The sequence below is a fragment of the Microtus pennsylvanicus genome, chromosome 8 (genome assembly GCF_037038515.1).
Source record: "Microtus pennsylvanicus isolate mMicPen1 chromosome 8, mMicPen1.hap1, whole genome shotgun sequence".
Lineage (NCBI taxonomy): Eukaryota > Metazoa > Chordata > Mammalia > Rodentia > Cricetidae > Microtus > Microtus pennsylvanicus.
In genome coordinates this window covers 45,719,127-45,741,838 of record NC_134586.1, presented here as the reverse complement: position 1 = coordinate 45,741,838, position 22,712 = coordinate 45,719,127, and the positions used below count along the sequence as shown (strand labels likewise).

Here is a 22,712-nt window from a genome sequence, read left to right as displayed (position 1 = left end):
CCCTCCTCCTCCCCAGGGGAAGCACTTCGTTCCTGAGGAGCCCAGCTGAAAACTTCAGTACTCAGCGTCTATGCTGGGACAAGGGAGGGATGTCCACTAGGGAGAGAATGACCTCCCAAGCATTTCCTCTTTGCTTAGTAGCAGGTCAATTACAATACTGCCTTTTTCTGCCTCTAATCTTTACTTATAACCCTTCCTTTTCTCGGGACTCTCAGGCCATGACTGGGCTTATAGAATCTGTTCTGGCTATTCATTAGCCCACTTGGGATGATTACCAGCAGCTCTTACAGGTGCTCCTAACCACAGAGGAAAAAAGAATGTCCCAGGAGCTGACAGCAGGCCAACCCAATCACCGGACAAGATAGAGGATGGGACTTCAATACTCCAGCTGATAGGGAGCAGCCTCCGTCTTTATTGCCAGAGTCCAATTGGCAGGTCTAAAAATGGGGGGGGTTGCAAAGCACCCCACTGAAGGCGTAAGTCACAAACAATGCCACACCAGTTTGGAATTATGATTAATAGGGTGGTATTTATTTAAAGGGGAAAAAACTTACAGATCACTGTCAGCCCTCTGCGTAACCAGGAAGGAAGTCAAGTCACCGGCGGAGCAGGAAGTGAAGAGAGAGAGGAGAGGGAAGTGGCCGCTTTTTTAAAGGGAGAGAGACCACGCCCCAAGGGGCTGGTATCTCAGCAGCGATAGGCTGGAGGAGTGGGAGGACCTCCCGTAACACCTCCCCCTTTTGTTTAAATAAGAGAGTTCTAAACCTACTATGAAATTATATACAATAAGTACAAATATCCTATTCTAACTAGCTTAGGTCTTGTATAATAAATAACTTGGCCAAGTCATGAGAGAAAAGTAACTACATCTATATAGTCTTCAACCCCATCGAAGATCTGAGAAGGGAAATAATGTTACCTGGTTAATTAGGAAGTTCAGTAAAACAACTTCCAAAACATGCAACAAATCACAGAGACAACTAGCTACCTAGGCAATCACCCAAAGTCACATTAGCAGTGTTGAAGCAACCAACTTTGGCTAAGGCCTAACATAACTGACACACCATTTTCAAAGGCAAGCAACTTTTCAAAACTATCTTACCCTGTCTTGGCAGGATAAGACAGCCCTGTTTTATCCATTGATGCATGCTCTGTATCTTTGTCAGTGGTTGAGGTATGGGTATTTCTTTGCCCCAAGGCCAGTTCTGCCAAAAGGAAAGGCTCCAGGTGGAGTGTCTTTGGTGCTCAACATTCTCTCGGGAATAGAGTGGTGTTGCCAGGAGCAATTGTGTCTCACTACCACAAAACTCTGAGTTAGATTAAAGGCCATTTTCTACAGCTCTTTGAAGAAGTTGAAGACTATCTATCTATACTGAGTATAATCTCTATATATCTAAAGAACCTGATTAGTCTAATTATAAATGACAAACTTAGATGACTATTAGTCTATATAATTCTCAATATCTATCTAACTTAAAGATTAAGACAATAAACAACTGTGAAACAAATGAGGACAATGACCTCCAAATATAAACAATGTACAAATATACATTGCAGTAGGTAAATATATATCAATACACAAACATTATATAAGTATCTTAATCAGAGGTAGAAATGTACACAGCAATATGGTAAATATATACAATACAATATATGTCAATACATAAAAATGTTTTAAACAAGGTAGAAACATGCATGCATACAATAGTCAATATAATTTAACTTTGTATCAATATACAAGAATCTATACCAATATATTTGTCTAAAAACAGTAACTCACAATTACAAATCTATTATCCCATCATCCCTCTTTTTTTTTTTTTTTTTTTTTTTCAAAATGATCCCTGAGCTTATAAAATTCCTCCCCCAACCCTCAATCGTATACTAATTATAATCAACCCCTAAATGATGTCCCTAAACCCAAGGGCAAACTTTACTGGGAGAGGGGACGTCGTCCTCTAGAATTACTTCCAGCTGTCATGGGGGCGACGTTCTTTCTGGGGGATCCTGTGAAAGTAAAATGATGGTTAAATTTCAAGATCAAGTCTTTTAATATTGCCAATAGTCTCTGAGTATTTTGTGCAGGTCTGGCCAAAATGTTGTATAAGATGTGCACCATTTCAGCTAACCAAGTTGGAACTGTCTTGTGCAGCTGGTACCCAAAGCAGGTCTTGTTGTAGCGCTATCAGTATCATGACGTCATATCAACCAGGTGGAGTTGTTGTTATGGGGCCCCATCTTCTTCCTGGAAACTTCAAATGTCACTTCAGGAAAAACTCATTGTTCATTATGAAAAACTTAAGCATTAATCATATAGACATATATATATATTCAATGAAAGACATGATAGATATATTCAATGAAAAGTATGATAGATATGAAGAAAAGCAAAGATGTTTTCTAAACTCATATTTCTTTCTGTCCCACATCATGGCTCTTGACATGAGACAGAAACTCCAGAAACTCTGGGTTTTTCTCTTACTAACAGGCTTGGAATTGGAGAGGGACTGAGCCAGAGTCCAACTTCAAAACCAGCTTTATAAATTTAGAAATATGGTTTAATATTACTTACACAACCCATTCAGTTTTCTTGATATTTCCTATCGGGCAGGTATTTTTCCATCTGTCAGTATCCAAACATCCAGGGTCCCTTGAATTTCTCAAAGATGAGTGTTTTCCTGTGGAGATAAGAACAGAACCCTGCCCCCATTCTATATGTTTTTCTTACCACCTGTATGAATATAATCATTGTGGATGAGTTGTCATTTCTCCTTTCCAAGAGGTTTCTCTTCTTCAAATCGAAACTTTATTAATTTTGATGGTATCCACAATTTTTCTTCTCCTGTGGAAACAAGAGCAAAACCCCTTCCCCAACGTAGCACATCTCCTGGCTTCCACTGAGAGGTCAGCACATCTTTGAAATAAATCGGTTGATTTAGTTCAGCAGACTTTTCCATTATCCAATGTCTCTCTGCTGCTGTCGTTCCTTTCTCATTAGCGTTAAGAAAATTCAAGGTTAATAAAGCATTATGTAATCTATTTCTGGGGGTATTTTCGGTCCCTTTCTGTTTGTTCAGCATATCCTTTATAGTACGATTTGATCTTTCTATAACTGCCTGACCTGTAGGATTATTTGGTATACCTGTAATGTGTTTTATTTTATAATAATCAAAAAAGCGTTTCATTTTCTTAGATACATATGCTGGACCATTATCTGTCTTTATTTGCGCAGGTATACCCATGATGGCCATAACTTCCAATAAATGTGTGATTACTGAATCAGCCTTTTCTGAGCTCAGGGCAGTAGCCCATTGAAAACCTGAATACGTGTCTATGGTGTGGTGTACATATTTTAATTTACCAAATTCTATAAAGTGGAACACATCCATCTGCCAGATTTCATTTCTCTTAGTGCCCTTTGGGTTACTCCCTGCAGGCAACGGTGTTTGATTATAGAAAGAACAAGTAGGACATCTCTTTATAATGTCCTTAGCTTGTTGCCAAGTAATGGAAAATTCTTTCTTTAGGCCTTTACTATTGACATGATGCTTCTTATGAAATTCTGAGGCCTGCAACACACTTCCAATCAATAATTGATCAATCTCAGCGTTGCCTTGGGCTAGAGGACCAGGCAGACCTGTATGGGACCGGATGTGTGTTATGTACATCGGACAAAGCCTGTTCCTGATTATGTCTTGTACCTGGATAAACAATGAAGTCAACTCTGTGTCATCTGGTATAAATTCAGCGGTTTCAATATGCAAGATAACTCTTTCTGCATATTGTGAATCTGTAACTATATTAAGAGGTTCTTTAAAATCCCTTAGCACCATAAGAATGGCATATAACTCTGCCTTCTGGACAGAATTATAAGGGCTTTGTTCCACCTTACTCAATTCATCTGACTTGTAACCTGCTTTCCCTGATTTATTTGCATCAGTATAGAACGTACGGGCTCCAGTTATTGGAGCATCACGTACAATTCTAGGAAGAATCCAAGAAGTTCTTTTTATGAGGTTAAGTCTACCACTTTTGGGATAGTTGCTATTAATTTCTCCCAAAAAATTAGCACAAGCTCTTTGCCACGGTTCATTGTCTTCCCATAACTTTTTTATTTCTTCAGTAGTAAAAGGCACTATAATTTCTGCTGGGTCTATACCTGCTAGTTGACGAAGTCTCAGCTTACCTTTTATAATTAATTCAGAGACTTTTTCCACATAAGTTTTTAATTTTTTACTTGGTTTATTAGGTATAAATATCCACTCTAAAATAATATCTTCCCTCTGCATTAGAATCCCTGTAGGAGAAATTCTGGAAGGCAATATGACTAGGATGCAGCTAAGATTTGGGTTCACCCTATCCACATGTGCCTCCTGTAATTTTTCCTCAATCATTGTCAGTTCCTTTTCTGCTTCAGCTGTCAGTTCTCTTGGACTATTCAAATCTTTATCACCATCTAAGGTTTTGTTTAAATGAACTATTAGATCAGGTGTTATCCCAACAGCTGGTCGTAGACTGGAAATGTCTCCTAACAATCTTTGGAAGTCATTAAGAGTCTTTAACCGGTCTCTCCTAATTTGTGCCTTTTGCGTTTTAATTTTCTCTAACCCTATTCTGTAACCTAGGTAATTAATAGAATTTCCTCTTTGAATCTTTTCAGGGGCAATTTGTAATCCCCACCTAGGCAAGACTTTCTTTACTTCTTCAAACATCCTTTCTAAAGTATCTTTATTTGAATCAGATAACAAGATGTCATCCATGTAATGATAAATAATGGACTTGGGGAATTGTTTACGAATTATTTCCAATGGCTTACTTACAAAATATTGGCACAGTGTAGGACTATTGAGCATACCCTGTGGGAGGACAGTCCATTGATATCTCCTATTGGGCTGAGAATTATTATAAGTAGGCACTGTGAAGGCAAATTTTTCTCTATCCTTTTCTTGTAACGGTATAGTGAAAAAACAATCTTTCAAATCAATAACTATAAGAGGCCATCCTTTTGGTAACAGAGAAGGCAAAGGAATTCCAGATTGTAGTGAGCCCATAGGTTGAATTACTTTGTTGACAGCTCTTAGATCTGTCACCATTCTCCATTTACCAGATTTCTTTTTTACAACAAACACAGGAGAATTCCAAGGGCTGGTTGATTCTTCAATGTGGTGAGCATCTAGTTGCTCCTGCACCAGCTGTTCCAATGCCTGTAGTTTATCTTCAGCTAGAGGCCACTGTTTGATCCATATTGGCTTCTCAGTTAGCCATTTTAAAGGTAGGGCTGTTGGTACCTCTAAAGGTTTGGTATTTGCTGTATGTTCTTGTACAGCCTGAATGGCTAGTGACCTTTTTCCATAATACCTCATCATATACTTCCCAGAATTATGAGTTCCTGGAACTACAGGAATGTTAATCTGGGTATTCCATTGCTGTAGCAGGTCACGGCCCCATAAATTTATGGCAATATTGGCTATATATGGCCTTAGTCTTCCTATTTGCCCTTCGGGCCCTATGCATTCAACCCATCTTGTGCTTTGTTTTACACGAGATAGGGTTCCAATTCCCAGGAACTGAACATCTACCTCTTTAAGAGGCCAATTCGGATGCCAAGATTCTGGGGTAATGATACTTACATCCGCACCTGTGTCTAATAAGCCTTCAATAAAAGTGCCATTTATACAGACTCTTAGCTTTGGTCTTTGATCATTAATAGAAGTCTGCCAAAATATACGTTTACTCTGTCCAACTGGGTTTTTTGACTCATCCTCCACATGGATTTCATCATTTAGACCAGTATTACTTTTTACAGCAGAAATTGGAGCTTTTAATTTTCTTGGTGAGGCACGTTCTCCACTGTGACTGGGAATGACTGGGCCACTGTTGGCTTGGGGGCCTGCGAGAGGCCCCTCAAGGAGTTTCCCGACGGTATCGGGTTGCCTTGTTTGTCTGTTGTTGACCTGCATTCATTGGACCAATGTCGGCCTTTACCGCATCTCCTACATATACCTGAAGGCCTAGGTCTCCTATCTTTGTCATTCCCAGAGGAGATAATATTCCTAGAAATTCTGTGCCTGCAATCCCTTTTCAGATGTCCTAATTTACCACAATTAAAACACCTGGCAGTTTGATGTCTCCTCATTGCTGTGGAAATCGCTTCTCCTACCCAAGATTCATCGTTATAGCTAAACGTCTCAACATTCATCGTATGCTGAATCCATTCATCCATAGGTGCTGATCTAGACTTTAAAGGCCCAATTATCTTTTTGCATTCTATGTTTGCATTCTCAAAAGCTAGAGATTCAAGAAGTATTCGTCTAGCTTCTGGGTCTGTTACCCCTATGTCCAGAGCCTTAATTAATCTTTGCAAAAAGTCAATAAAGGGTTCTCTCTGTCCCTGCCTAATTCTGGTATATGATTCAACCCTTTTTGCTGGATCTTGTATCCTATTCCAAGCATTTAAAGCTGCTTGGTGACATAGACACAGTACTTCATCATCATAAAGAGCTTGGACCTGTGGATCAGCATATTCTCCTGCACCAAGAATTTGGTCTTGGGAAACCTCAATACCTTTTGCTCTTCCTTGCTGTTCCATATGTTTGGATTCTTCTCTGAAATAAATTCCAAACATCAAGGAAGGTCCATTATCTAAAACTGCAGACACTAACTGATGGAAATCATGGGGGGTAGCTCTAGCATTAGAAGCCCAAGTCCTTATCATTTCCTTTACGTATGCAGAGTGCAAGCCAAAATTAACAATAGCTTGCTTAATTTCTTTTAGATCATTCATTGCTATTGGCGTCCATCTAGCTTCTCTGACTCCCTTTGAGCCTTTAGAAGTTGACGCTTTGTCAGAATTAAGTATAGGGTATGCTGCTAAAACCTTTGGTAAGCCAGTTCTAATAGCTGGTGTTGGCATTGTATCCTGTCCTTGTGCCTTATTACTCTGTTCACCAGCTCCAATCATTTCTTCAATCATTTCAAGTCTTTTTATTATTGTCTCTTTTGAATCCTTAATCTCCTGACCTGCATGAGTTTCTAGTAAAGATTGTATGGTTCTTAGGAGTGCCATGATCTTCCTAAATGATAGAATATGCAAAAGAATACTAAAACCTAGTAACCAGTAAATTAAGTTATCCCCATAGTCATATAAACCTTGCATGATATAACCCATTGTATTGGTAACCAGAACAGTAAAATTCGCGTTAGAAACGGGAACTGCCATATTACCTATTATCCAGCAGGTGGCGCTGTTGCCAAGTCTCGACGAAAACACGGTCCTGTTTCAGAGTCCGCCTAGTATTTGTTAAAAACTGGAAAATGTAAGTTGCTCAACAAAGTAAATGTAATTAAATCAATTCCAGAGATGGAACCAGAAACCAGAATCCAGGGGTAGAGAAGAGCAACCTGGAAGCCGCTTATGCCTCCACGTGACAGAGTCACCCTGAGGGGTTGCAGCTTTCAGCAACCGCGTGCTCTGGTTCGCGCCACTTAAGAGCTGTGCTTGCAAGGGAGATTTAAAAACGACTCAGAAAAGAGCAAACCAGGCGGGCAGAGACTACGCGGGCCTGTGGAGTTTAAATCCACAGGCAGCGGCTGAGGAAGCAAGGGCTCCCGCCAAGCTGAACAAGCGCCCGCCAAGCCGAACTTGCGGCTGCCAAGCCGAACTTCCGGCCGCCAAGCCGAACTCGCGGCTGCGAGCCGGGAGAGGTTCTAAAACCAAACGTTGGGCGCCAAATGAAGGCGTAAGTCACAAACAATGCCACACCAGTTTGGAATTATGATTAATAGGGTGGTATTTATTTAAAGGGGAAAAAACTTACAGATCACTGTCAGCCCTCTGCGTAACCAGGAAGGAAGTCAAGTCACCGGCGGAGCAGGAAGTGAAGAGAGAGAGGAGAGGGAAGTGGCCGCTTTTTTAAAGGGAGAGAGACCACGCCCCAAGGGGCTGGTATCTCAGCAGCGATAGGCTGGAGGAGTGGGAGGACCTCCCGTAACACCCCACTAATTTGCTAATTTGGCTAAGGTAAGAGCAATAGTACAAAGGTCTGATAGTACTCCTGCAGGATTTTTAGAAAGACTATTGGAGGGGTACAGGATGTAAACCCTTTTTGATCCCATGGCAGCAGATCGCCAAGCCAATGTAGTGATGTCTTTTATAGGCCAGTCAGCATCAGATATTTGTAGCAAGTTGCAGAGAATGGTGGGACTGCAAGATGCTCCCTCCAGGACTTAATAAAAGTCTCTGTTTTTGCCGGTTTTCACATTTTCAGCTGTGGAATATAAACCCTCAGACTATCAGCCACCTCCTATAAATGCTTTGCCGGTGTCCCACCTTGATCCACTTTTCCTTTCCCTGGGCAGCCCCTTCCCCACCCATCTGAAAATGTTCTTTTCCTCTTGCTCCCATTCCTTCTATTCTATCCGGGCCACTGCTACCACTGGCCTGCAGAAACTGACAAGATTAGTCAGATCTGCAAGGCAGCTGTTTTCAATTCCAGTTTTTGTTACATGCCAGGGTTTGTGGTGTGGCGGTGGGGCAACAGGGCAGATCACACCTCTAGGTCTCCCTTATTATATTTAAGACTTCATTATATTTAAATAATATTTAAATATATTATATTTATTATATTTAAAACTCCCGCCGCTCAAAAAATGGCAGCTTCTCCATACAACACGTGACTGCCATCATTTTGACTGAGATCAGGTGACCTTACCGCCCTCTTAACTGAAGTCAGGTGACTTCACCACCATCTTAACTGACAGCCAGGTCAGGTGTCCAAGTCCTGGCATCTTTACTGAGATATACTCTGCTTAGTCCCTGGTTTACTTATGTTTTTGTCTCTAAATTCCTCTTGCTGACTCTGTTGTATGTGTGTTTTGCGCAGTGGCATGCCTTTGGTAGGGCCCACCAAAGCATCCACTTCACCCAATTCCTGTTCACATGTGTGTGTGTGTGTGTGTTTACTGTTAACTGTTATAATCGTCTGCCCATTATATATCATTCCAGACTACAAAGCAATAAGTCTCATGTTTTAAACTGGTATTTTTAAGTCTATTACAAAAATACGGTGTATTTAATCCAACCCTGATTTTAAATATATTAAGCTGTTCTCTACTATTGTCAGTTCTGCTGATAACCTTCTATTGCCAGCAGTTTTTTCTTCTTTCTGTCTTTTACAAGTATAAATTTTACCTGTTAAGAGCTGGTACAGTCAAGTTTGGACCCAGCTCTCCAGTCAGATTCTATACTGTTGTTATAGCTCATCTATACTCTGTAAACAGCCCTCAACTGCTCAGAGATCTGGGAATATGGCATTTAAATATTTAATTATTAAAAGACTTTTCATAACAAAAAGAGACAGATTGGCTCCTAGCAGCAGCACTCTGCTTCCTCCAAAGAAAACAGAAGACAAATGGGCACAGAACAGTGTCCTTCCACAATTCATTTCAACTGCCAAGTGCTGACCACTGAGCAAAACTGCCTTTCATCTAAGCTGAAGATCACCAGACAGTGGACAGGATTGCTGGAATTGACAGCCTAGCTGCTCGGGTCAAGGTAGGCTTGTCTTCCTACAGATTTCTTAGCCCACAGGATCTTCTGGAGCCTGGCCGGCCCTGCACTAAACAGTGAAAGGCAAATACACCCCTCAGCAACCATGCAGGACCCTGAGGAGTAGTTCTAGGTGCCAACCAAGTAAGTTCTCTGTAGTTGTTTAATCAATGACTCAAGTAAAATTTTATCCTTCTCAAAGATCTCTGATGCAGTTTGACAGCTGAGAGGTTTTGTCATTTAAAGCACAGCCTCACTAAACAAATTTCAATAAGCTACAAGTTAACAAAATCCTCTCTCATGTTGCCTTTCATAGTCTTAAAGACACTTTTCATTATGCAAAAATTCTGTCATAGTCGTTCTGATATAAATATGCTGTTGTTTAAAACTTATGTTTTCACAAACCCAAAATATTCTTGTGAGTCCCAGGGAGCCAAATTGAAGGATCCACCTTAAACAGATCAGATATACCCCTCTCAATTCCCTGGTCCTAAATTTTTTTTTTTGATTATTTTTTTTATTGATAAAAGAATAAAGAAAAAAAACAAATTTCCACCTCCTCCCAGCCTCCCCTTTCCCTCCCCCTCCTCCCACTCTTCTCCCCCTCCTCCCACTCTTCTCCCCCTCCTCCCACCCCTCTCCCCTTCCCCCCACTCCTCTCCCCCTCCCTCTCCAGTCCAAAGAGCAGTCAGGGTTCCCTGCCCTGTGGCAAGTCCAAGGTCCTCCCCCCTCCGTCCATATCTAGGAAGGTGAACATCCAAACTGGCTAGGCTCCCACCAAGCCAGCAGATTGCGTAGGATCAAAACTGCGTGCCATTGTCCTTGGCGTATCATCAGCCCTCATTGTTCGTCATGATCAGAGAGTTCAGTTTTATCCCATGCTTTTTTTGGTAATAGTCCAACTGGCCTTGGTGAGCTCCCAGTAGATCAGCTCCACTGTCTCAGTGGGTGGGTGCACCCCTCGTGGTCCCGACTTCTTTGCTCATGTTCTCCCACCTTCTGCTCCTCGTTGGGACCTTGGGAGCTCAGTCCAGTGCTCCAGTGTGGGTCTCTGTCTCTATCTCCATCCATCACCAGATGAAAGTTCTAAGATGATATGCAAGATATTCATCAGTATTGCGCTAGGATGGGGTCATTTCAGGTTCCCTATCCTCAGCTGCCCAAGGAACTAACTGGGGACCTCAGCTTGGGCACCTGGGAGCCCCTCTAGGGTCAATTCTCCTGCCCACCCTAAAGTGGGTCCCTTAACTAAGAATTGTGGTTACGTGCTCCCCTATCCAACCTTCCTTTATCCCGATCCTCCTATTTCCCCAAGTCCCCCCTCCTTCCCTTCTACCTTTTCTCTCCCCATCTCCCCTTACCCCCTTCCCACCCCACCCCCAAGATCCCACTTTTCTCCCCGGCAATTTTGTCTACTTCCCTTATCCAAGAGGATAACGATATGTTTTTCCTTGTGTTCACCTTCTTACTTAGCTTCTTTAGGTTCGCCAATTGTAGATTCTGTGACCCCTATTTATGGCTAGAAACCAATTATGAGTGAGTACATCCCATGTTCTTCTTTTTGGGTCTGGGATACCTCACTCAGGATAGTGCTTTCTATTTCCATCCATTTGCATGCAAAATTCGATGTCAACCTGTAGAAGAATGAAAATAGACCCATATCTATCACCGTGCACAAAACTCAAGTCCAAATGGATTAAAGACCTCATTATCAGCCCGAAAACACTGAACCTGATAGAAGAGAAAGTGGGAAATACCCTACAACAGATGGGCACAGGTGATCGCTTCTTAGGTATAACCCCAGAAGCACAGGCATTAAGGGCAACATTGAATAAATGGGACCTACTAAAACTGAGAAGCTTCTGTAAAGCAAAGGACACTGTCACTAAGACACAAAGGGAACCTACTGACTGGGAGAAGATCTTCACCAACCCCGCAACAGACAAAGGTCTGATCTCCAAAATATATAGAGAACTCAAGAAACTAGACTTTAAAATGCTAATTAACCCAATTAAAAAATGGGGCACTGAACTGAACAGAGAATTCTCAACAGAAGAACTTCAAATGGCCAAAAGATACTTAAGGTCGTGCTCAACTTCCTTAGCAATCAGGGAAATGCAAATCAAAACAACTTTGAGATACCATCTTACACCTGTCAGAATGGCTAAAGTCAAAAACACCAAGGATAGCCTTTGCTGGAGAGGCTGTGGAGGAAGGGGTACCCTCATCCATTGCTGGTGGGAATGCAATCTTGTGCAACCACTGTGGAAATCAGTGTTTCGGTTTCTCAGGAAATTCGGGATCAACCTACCCCTGGACCCAGCAATACCACTCTTGGGAATTTACCCAAGAGATGCTCTATCACATGTCAAAAGCATTTGTTCAACTATGTTCATAGCAGTATTATTTGTAATAGCCAGAACCTGGAAACAACCTAGATGCCCTTCAATGGAAGAATGGATGAAGAAAGTATGGAATATATACACACTAGAGTACTACGCTGCGGTAAAAAACAATGACTTCTAAATTTTTTTTTAATTTAACTTGTCCTCTGTTCTGCCAATACCTTAAACAGGTCTAAGAGACATTGGACATTTCCATACCACAAACACCAGACAGGATCAAAGAGACCAACTACCCCAGGATGTGACCAGCACCCAGTTTTCTCAGGTTCCCCCCACAAGACGATGCCCAGAAATAAGCAGGAAGCAGTTTTGAGAATTTGCAATCCTAACTCCTTTAACCTGTTGTGCCTAACCTCCCACCTTTTTATTATAAAAAAGAGAATGGGAATGAAATGGTCTGTCTTGTCCCCTTAAGAGACAAGCCCCACCCACTCCCCCTTCTGCCAAAACAAGCCAATCTTCCTTCAGCTTCCAACCTGCACTCTCTCTACCCCATCTCTCTTTGGAAGAGGTGGCTGAAACCTCTTCTCCTCTCCCCGCTCCTCTCTCTTCTTCTCTCCCCCTTCCCTTTCCTTCCCTTTTACTGAATAAACTATATCCAAACTCACTCTGCATGGCATGCCTGATGTAGGAGGGTCATCTGTCTATATGTTACTTTCATTGGTTAATAAAGAAACTGCCTTGGCCTTTGATAGGACAGAAAACTAGGTAGGCGGAGTAGACAGAACAGAATGCTGGAAGGAAGAAGGCAGTGAGGAGATGCTATAGCTCTCCTCTCCAAGATGGATACAGATTAAGATCCTTCCCGGTAAGCCACCACCTTGTGGTGCTACACAGATTAATAGAAATGTGCTAATCAAGATATGAGAGTTAGCCAGTAAGAGGCTAGAGCTAATGGGCCAACCAGTGTTTAAAAGAATACAATTTGTCGCAGCTCCTATCTACACATGCCTATCCAAATCTGTCTCTCACCTCCTTATGAAACTGGCTGCCCCAAGCCGCATTGCTGACTCACCAGGGTCTCTCACACGCTGCCTCCCACCTGCCTGGGACCCACAGAGGCCTCAGGTGTGGGACCCTGTTGCCCTTCGTGGCCTACTGCGCCCCTCGGGGGAACTGCGCTGTTTTATCTAAATCATAACACAGGGGAACAATGCCCTCTTCTGTCTTCTGCAGATACTAGCTGTGCATGTGGTGTACATACATGCACTGTGGTGCAGGAAAAACACACATACATATTGTAGTGGTTTCAAAGAAAATTTCCCCCATAGGGGTGGCACTATTGGGAGGTGTGGCTTTGTTGCAGTGGGTGTGGCCTTATTGGAGGACATGTGTCACTATAGAAGCGGGCTCTGGGGTTTCATGTGTGCTCATGCTATGCCCAATGTGACAGTTGCTTCTACTGCCTGCAGATCAAGATGCAGGACTCTCAGCTCCTCCTCCAGCACCATGTCTGCCTGTGCACTGTTTGAAGATAATGGACTAAATCTCTGAAAAACTGTATGCCAGCCCCAATTAAAAGTTTTCCTTTGTAAGAGTTGCCGTGGTCATGGTGTCTCTTCACAGCAATAGAACACTAAGACACATATAAAATGAATAAATTTTTTGTTTGATTTTTGAGACAGGGTTTCTCTGTAGCTTTGGAGCTTGTCCTAGAACTAGCTCTCGTAAACCAGGCTGGCCTCAAACTCACAGAGATCCACCTACCTCTGCCTCCTAAGTACTGGGATTAAAAATGAATATTTTTTTTAAAAAAAAATGACATATGCAAAGGAAAAACATTCACTACAAAAGTTCTGAAGAATACAGAAACATCCAACAGAAAATGAGACCCATAAGCACCAGATGTAAAGGTGTTCACTTTTAATAAGAGGACGCTATCTGTCTAGATTTTTTTTCTCCACATATAAAAGACATGTGCTTAGGGGCTGGAGAGATGGCCTAGTAGTTAAAGACTCTTTCTGTTTTTACAGAGGATTCAGGTTCAGTTCCCAGCACCCACATCAGGTGGCTCAAATGGTAGCTCTAGTTCCAGGTATCCAACACTCTCTTCTGGTCTCTGCAAGCAATAGGCACACCACACAGTGCACATACATACCTGCATGCAAAACCCTCATTCATGTAAAAGTAAACCTTGAAATAAAGATGCATATATTTTTGCTATTAGATGGAGCCATATTAGAATTTTTTTGAGACAGGATCTCACATAGCCCAGGCTAGCCTTAAATTTGGGTTCCTCTTACCTCAACCTCTTTAATTCTGGGATTACAGGCATGTACCCTGCACCGGACCATATAATAGCGTTTGTATACATCACACAGAAACACACAGTTCTTTATTCTGCATATTCCATATATGGAATATCTATCATAATTTTTGTTTTCCCAGTTCCTTATGAATTGACATTTAGAGTCTCTCCAGATTTTGTTGCCACAACTCCAATGTGACGAAAGCCCTTGTCCTCTCTTTCTGTTAACCAGCTTCTGAAGTGTTCTGAACTGCCCTCTTGGCATGTCATCCATTCCCTTGGGCAGTGTTTGTGGACCAGACTCCCAACTCCCCTGCCTTCAGCAAATGTGGTTTGTTTTCACTCCAAAGAGTGTTATAGGAAAATGTCTCTTCACTTGGTGACCTGTAGGAGCAGTGATGAAGCTAATCTCGCTGTGTGAGTTGCCTGGATAATTTCCACTGTGCCCGCCAGAGGCCTCTCAGGTGTCCTCCGTGCATCTCGGTGTCTAACCATAACCCTTCTGTGTCTCCATGTTTTGCAGTTGCGTCAGTGGCCCGACTCATATACAAAGAAATTTGAGCACAGAATCTACCCCATCACATTTTCCGTTGGAAACCCCCAAGAATGGAAGAAATTATTCAAACCCTGTGCCGCCCAGAGGCTCTTCCTTCCGGTAGGAACCCTATTATCAAGATGCTGCTTGGGGGAGACTCCCCCTTGAAAATCGTAAAATTAGCCAAGGTGTGGTAGAGACCCTTACTGCGGGCAATGAAAGTGGCCCCCTCAGTTCTGGCATTGATGTTCTCAGCCTGCTGCGTGCAGACAGAGGATCTAGAAAGCTCTTGACGGCTCTTTCCTCAAGATTTTGGGTCTGAGAGCAACCAAAGCATACCTTAGACAAGGGACTTTGTGTCTGTGGCTTCACCATTAACTGAGAACTGAAGCAGAGAAAAAGTGCCATGGATATATGTCATGTACAATCCCACTGTGTCCTGGAAGAGATCTTAGAGACCATTTGTGGCTAGATACAAATGAAGCGAGGTTACTGGGTGACAAAGGTTTGGGAGTCCCGAGAGAGAGAGAGAGAGAGAGAGAGAGAGAGAGAGAGAGAGAGAGAGAGAGAGAGAGAGAGAGGTGTCCAGGCAAGAGAATAGTAGTGTGCAGAGGCCCTGATCTGGGAAGAGCTGTGTATCCCAAAATAAAGGTCCATGGACTAGAACAGAGGGGGAGATAGGGCCTGTGGTATCTGCAGGGGCTGGAAATAGAAGCTCTGAGAGCCCCATGAGATGCCTACTCTCTGTTTAAAGGTGGTAGGAAGCCATTGCACAATCTAGTATGGAAACTGGATGGCCCCATTTGCGTTTTAATGGGGACAAACATTTGTGTTTAATGAAGACAATCCATTTGTGACTTGACAAATGGATTTCCAGCCCCTATTGGAGATGAAATGGGGGCCAAGCAAGTACGAAGGCTTTCGGCCAGGTTTTGGTTGATTCAGGTAAAGCAGTCAATATCTAACCATTCAGACCACACACTTCTCATGTGACTCCATCTCAGAAATGGACGGTGATACTGTGTAGGGATGAGGAAAACTTCAGGACCAACGGTTTGGGTGAGGAAGCTGTGTGATGTTTGATATTGAAGAGTCTAGGATTACCTGAAGGGGGTGTGCCTCCCCATCTGCTTGTTTGGAAATTGAATGGTGAATGATAACCTTAGCATTTCCAAAGTAGATATCAGGGAGAGGAGCAAGGCCTGGATGGGCGGCTGCTGCCAGTCTGCAGCCTAGGGTCGCCACTTATCTATTTTAGTTCTTATATTTATTTTATTTTATCTTTTTATTTGTGTATGTATATACCACATGTTTGCGAGTGCCCACAGAGGTTAGGCAAGGATGTTGGATTCCCGGGAGCTGGAGTTACAGGCAGTCGTGAGCCCCCTGGTAATGGGAGCTGGGAACCGAACTCTGATTCTACACAGAGCAGTATACAATTTAACTACTAAGGCTCAGTTGCCGTTTGATAAAATGACATATTTCTATCACATGGAGACCTGTCTATATCTTGTGAGATGAGTTAGTTGTACGAAAGCCTGGGTAAGGGAAGCCTGCCTGAGATTGGAGCTAAAACCTCCAGAATGGTGATGTACACAACAATTATTATTTGAGGTGAGAATCTATTTAAGGCAAAAGGATGTATTTAAAAGCCAAAGTTACTGCTGGGAAATTGTCTCCCAACCCTATCCCCATTTGAATTTTCCCTGCCCTTGCATCATGGCTCTATGACCCCATTAAAACGACAACAACAAACCAAGCTCACTACAGGATGAGTGTGATTCGCTCTGCGGAAGTGAGCTGTCGGTTTTGAATGACAAATGGGTGTTAGTGTCCCTTATCTGCTTCTGGTAATGGGAACCATCCCTTCTTAAAAACAATAAAGAGAGATTGTGGCTGACAGGACATTTACCTTCTTCCCAAGTCCTACAGCATAATGGCAGATTACGAGCACGGCTTTGGGGAGCATTGTTGAGAGAGATTGATCTTCAGGGTTGTTGAAGTAAAGTCTAAATCATATTTCCCATGAAACCACCCTCTCAGAAGCTAATCGGATGCGCCAAGGCTGCGCCTGGAAAATGGAACCCTGTAATGCAAGCAAATGACTGGCTGGGCTAGAACTGTAGATTTAGACATCTTCTGCACCATCAGCGCTGCGACTTGGATGAAACGGCCCCCATAGGCTTGTGTGTTTGGACTCTTGGTCTGAACATGCTATTTTAGAAGGTCATGGACCTAGTGCGTGGATCTGTGCTAGAGGAAGTGAGCACAGGAGGTGGAGCTGGTGGGTTTTTAGCCTGGCTCTGCTTTCTGCCTGTTCTCCACTTCCTGACTGCAGAAGCAGTGGGGCCCTTTGTTTTCAGCTACTTGCTGCCATGACTGTCTCACTACAATGGACCGTATCTCCTCAAACTGTGAGCCAAGACAAACCTTACCTTCCTTCAGTTGCTTTGGTCAGGGGTTTCGTCACAGCCATGAGGAAAATAACTATTACAGTTGGCATCACACCAGACACACAGTAGAGACCCCTCTTAACTAATATGTGTGTGTGTGTGTGTGTGTGTGTGTGTGTATTTCCCTGTGTGTGAGAGTGAGTGTGTATGGTGTATGGAAGTGTGTGTGTGTGTCTGTGTGTGAAGGTGTGCATTCTGGTGCCTAGGTATAGGGGCCAGAAGACAACATTGTGTGTCCTGCTCTATTACCCTCAGCCTTCTTCCCTGGAACAGGGTCTGTCTCTCGGTTTGGAGGCAGGCTGGATGCCAGTGAAACCCTCCAGGGTGTGCATGACCACCCCTAGCTTTTTATGTGGGTCCTGGAATTTTGATCTCAAGTTCTCATACTTGCCCAGCAAGGACACTTTTGCCCTCTGAGCCTTCTCCCTAGCCCTCAACTAACATTTTACCATCAGAGCAAAGATTTTTGCATCACATGCCTTTCAGATTCTAATGTAGCATTAGAGGAATTCAGATTTCATCGATGCTTGGGTTATGAAGTCCAAGAGATCAACTGACTTTCCTGCTGCTGGGGATAATGGCCCAAGGGGCAGGACTGTTACAGGGAAGCTGTGCTACAGGCGGCTTGGCTGAGTTCTCCCAGGAAACTCTCCATTCTGCAAAAGCGTTCATTCATTGGCTTGAATGAACACACACCGCGACATTTTTAACAACTGCACATTTCACCACCCACTGCCGTTGAATCACAAAGGGTTCTCTCCTCAGGAATAGAGGTGCCTGGGGATCCTAGGAATATTTAGGATGTAGTGGAGGAAACTGGAGGGCAAACTATTCAGAAATAAGTAGTAGCTAGTGTGGTGGGAACATGCTAGTCGGGTTTTAGTCAGGGAGAAAGGATTCCACCGAGTCTTAATTGATATGCTCCTAATTATAACAGCATCTGATATCTTTTGGTGGTGCCGTGTTAAGGCAAACTGAAGCTCTTCTGCCAGAGGGAACAAGAGATACTTTATTCTGAGCGAACTGTTTGTGACAATGCCCCATGAACTCAGGATGCCCTGGATGGGGAAGTCCACTGTGGAAGCAGTTATACAAATTCTTATAGTCACATAACAAAACACAGCCATAAAGCAAGGTGGGGACATTGGTGGGGACATCAAGCAGGCAGGTTACAGTACAGCCGGGAAGTCCCTGTGATGGGTTTCAGATGGTATCTGATAATAAATATCCTTAGCTTTGGATTGTTGGAAGCTAGTTATAGCCGAGTTAAGCATGCCAAAGATTTCAGCTGATAGTCAAAGAGATGGAGGTTAGGCCAGATACGGAGATGGGTGGTAAGTAGCAATTAAGGATGCTAGTGATGACCCAAGATAATGTTGGCTCTGATACAGCGTTCCAGCTCTCCACAACTAGACATCCTAATTGCTCATCCGTCTGCAGAAGCTTTAACACAGATGTGGGGTTTGCAGGAAACTTCAGTGCACACTGCCATCGCTTGCTGCAGGCATCTGCATTCATGGCAGGAGTTAGGATGAAATTGCTCTCAGACCCATCTGCGATTTGTCCCGAGCACAGTCTGACTCCAGACCACCCAGTAACTTGCCTCCTTTTAAAAAATATTTCAAAGCAGTACCATGCCAAATATGCACACATCTTATATTACCTGTGTTTTCTATATCACATTGGAAGGCATGTAACATTTTCATTTTTCCATTTACAGCTTGCTAAAGGGGCCTGTAACTGGTTCTAATATGCAGAAATCTATGTGACCACAGGTGTTCTAATGAGTTAGGTATAGGCTAATGGAAAAGGCTGTCTTATTAGACTTGTTTGAACATTTTAAACTCATGGCCAGACCTCTGTTATTACCAATGTCACACCTCAGCATTAGCAATTAACATTGAGATACCCTGGGAACCAGTTCACCGACTATGAACACACACTGACAAATGTATAAGAATATATTAAATACCCTTACTAAGAGGGACATTGGAATCACCTTGGCTGATATTTTCAATCTGACCCAGCTACCAGAAGCCACAGAAGCACTGAAATGAGCTTAGCTAGCAAAATGGTCATGTTAAATGTGAATAAATTATGAAGAAACTTTCTACAGTATTATCACTTATTCACATCCTACGAAAGATTTGACATTCAGAATATCAATGCTAACTCGTGGTTACATGTGGGAGATGTCAACTCTACTGTAGTAGTTTGAGTGAGAAATGTCTCCAGTAGGCTCCTATATTTGAAGACTTGGTCTCCAATTGGTGGTACTATTTAGGGAGAGTTAAATGTCAGGGCTTTCCTGGAGAAAGTATGTCATTCTGCTTTCTGTTTTGATTGAGCATGTGAGCTCTCCGCTTCTTTTTCCTGCTACCATGGCCCACCTCTTGCTGCAATACTTCTCCTTCATAATAGATTCTTACCTCTCTGGAACTGTAAGCCAAAACAAACTCTTCTACCATAAATTGCTTTTGGTTATGGTATTTTACCACAACCATAGAAAATAGCTGTTATATTAGCTAAGCAAACAAATAATTATTTTATTGGTTAGTCAGAGGCCAGATAAAAGGGCCATTTTTTGTTTGTTTGTTTATTTGTGTGGGGTTTATTTGAGACAGGGTTTCTCTGTAGCTTTTAAAGCCTGCCCTGGAACTTGCTCTTGTAAACCAGGCTGGCCTCAAACTCACAGAGATCTGTGTGCCTCTGTCTCCCGAGTGCTGGGATTAAAGGCATGCGCCATCACCAACCAGCTGAAAGGGCTAATTCTAAGCATAGCAAGATCCAGGGGCTCACATGCTGTCATCAGGGCCCATCTGTAGTCTCTAGATCCTCGCAAGCCTCCTTTGGGGAATCTAAAGGTTGCCCAAGACCCCTGATTCCAAATTCTACAAGCTTAACAGCAGCAGCAACCAGCACTTGGGGGACAGAAGCAGGAGGATTTCTGTAAGTCTGAGACCAGCCTGCCCTTCATAGAGAGTTCCAGGACAGCCAGGGCTACATAAAGAGACTCCATCTCAAAAAAAAAAAAGTGAGGGCAGTGGCGTCTAAAATGGTAGGACAGGGAACTCTGGGAAATTGCATCCCAGTGAAGCAAGCAGAACTGGAGCACATTGTTTTCTAGATAACTGTCTAAACTATCTGGAGTAAATAAATAAATGTTTAATAAAATTCATTCAAAGTTTAAGAAGACTCCGCGAGTACCTCCTTAGGCGGGGCAAGCCATCAGCATTTCTTAGTTCTACAGTTATTGTCTTGAAGAGGCTAAGATCCACAAGCAACAAAATTAACCGCTTTCTTAAGTAAGGGGAGGTGTGTAAAGGTTCGTTGACAAAGTCTGGTAACTTGAGTTTGATTCTTCAAACCCCATAAAGGTGGAAGGAGAGAATTGACAGCTTGGAGTTATTCTAGGACCTCCATATGCAAACAGAAGGACACACACTGCACCCAGTAATAAATAAACAGTACCCTGTTAGTGTCAGAATGAGCTTAACACTCTTGGCCTCAGATTTTCAGTGAATCAGATCGTGGAGCAACTGGTATCCCACTGAACGCTAAAAAAATATTGAAAAATTTTAAAATTCTGTATTAGAAAATACTTAATATAAAAAAATGAAAAGAGGGATCTGGAGAGATGGCTCAGTGGTTAAGAGCACTTACTGCTGTTCCAGAGGACCCAGGTTCAATTTCCAGCACCCACGTGGCAGCTCATTCTTGTCTGTAACTCTAAGATCTGACACCCTCATACAGGCATACATGTAGGCAAAACACCAAGGCACATAAAACAAAATAAATAATTTTTAAAAATGAAAAAGGAACAAAAAGAGGAAATGAAAATGAAAATCAAAATGGTTTGCATAAATTCCTTATACAAATAACACTAAATGTAAATGGAGAAAGTAATAAAATCGAAAAGCAGGGATGGAATCATAAGATGGCTTACTTGCCACCAAGCCAGATAACCTGAGTTCATTTCCTAGGATTCACATGATATATGGAGAGAACCAATTTTTACACGTTGTCCTTTGACCTCTACTTGCACACTTATTCTCACAAGCACACGCACATAATAAATACATAATAAATGTGTTTTCTAAAAGCAAAGATTGTCAGAGTTGATAAATGTAGTCGAAACATGTGTTACCTACAGGAGGTTTAAATAGACAGAAAGGATAGGTATTAAATGATAGAGAAAGATAAGCCACAAAAACAACCATAAAGAAGCTGGAATGGCACAAGAGAATTTAAACATAACAAGGAAATGACAAAATGGCTGGACAAATATAGGTGCTTGTTCCTGAGTCCAAAGACCCGAGTTCAACCTTCACGATAGAAGGGAGACCCGGCTCTCATAAACTGTTCTCTGATTTCTATATGCTGTGGTGTGTGTGCCCACAGACACACATGTTGATTGCCTCGGCAGGCTACTTAGTCTAGGGTTAGTAGCCCGCCTGGCAGTTCAGTTATTCCAGGGTCACGGAGAGGCACTACCTGGAAGATAATGGGCTAAGAAAGAGGAAGAAGGCTATGCAAAGTTTGTCAAAGCCTCCGTTTATTAGGGACGAGATACAACCTTTTATAGGGTAAGGAGTTGGGGGGATGGGCACAGGGTTCTGGGCTCTTGCCGCGTGGTTCACGTTGGTCACGTGGTTCTCGTTGATCACGTAGCCAGGTTACCTTTGGTCAGGTCACAGTAGGCCAAGAAGTCGCAACTAGGAGATGACACACCTAGTTCTCCAGATAGTTTAGAATGCGGGGTGGGTTCCGCTAACAGATAGCTCTCATTAACAACCAATTTGGGTGTGGGGTAGGCTCTGTCAATAGATCCATTCTTAACACAATTAGGGGTGTGGGGTTCTCTGCAGACTCCCCAGGGTGATGGTTCCTGTAATGATTTTAGGAGGAAACTGGCTCCTGACACACACATAGTAAGGAGCCTTAGTATGTGTATGTGTGTGTGCAGGTGTTCATGCTGGTCTATGTGTGCAAGTGTGCTTGCTGATGCACATGTGTGGAGGACACACACAGAGGACATTGGGTGTCCTGCTCTATAACTGTCTGCCTTTGAAGTATTGTCTTTCACTGACCAGGAACTAAGCTAGTGACCAGTAAGCCCCAAGCATCTTTCTGTCCAAGATGCATGCACAGCATATCCGCCTTTCACATGGGTCCTGGGGATTTGAACTCAGGCGATAATGCTTATATACAAGAAAGAAAGAAAGAAAGAAATAGAAGGAAGGGAGGGAGGGAAAAGAAAAGAAAGGAAAGATAAGAAAACTGAGGTATCTTTGGACGTACCAGCGAAGATGATGGTGGTAGGTGACCAAAGAGCCAATGTTTGCTACACACACCAGGTCTCTCAGGACCTTCAAGCTGATGATAATATTAATTATTTGTGGCATGAGCCCATTTGTATCCTTTTTGCAAATAAGAACATTGCTGTTTTAGCAACTTTAATCATTTCTTCTTTAGGTTCTATATAGGAGCCCAACTTCTGCTATCCTATAGTTATTTTGATCTG

At 42.7% G+C, this 22,712-nt stretch overlaps 1 protein-coding gene across 1 annotated transcript in view; it reads left to right on the top strand.

Moving 5' to 3' along the window:
• Positions 1–22,712, top strand: part of Gxylt2 (glucoside xylosyltransferase 2) — a 107,193-nt gene that overhangs the window by 41,730 nt on the left and 42,751 nt on the right. Inside the window, exon 3 of the mRNA XM_075983337.1 lies at positions 14,724–14,855. Within this exon, the coding sequence (XP_075839452.1) occupies positions 14,724–14,855 (132 nt within the window). The remainder of the gene's footprint in view (positions 1–14,723; positions 14,856–22,712) is intronic.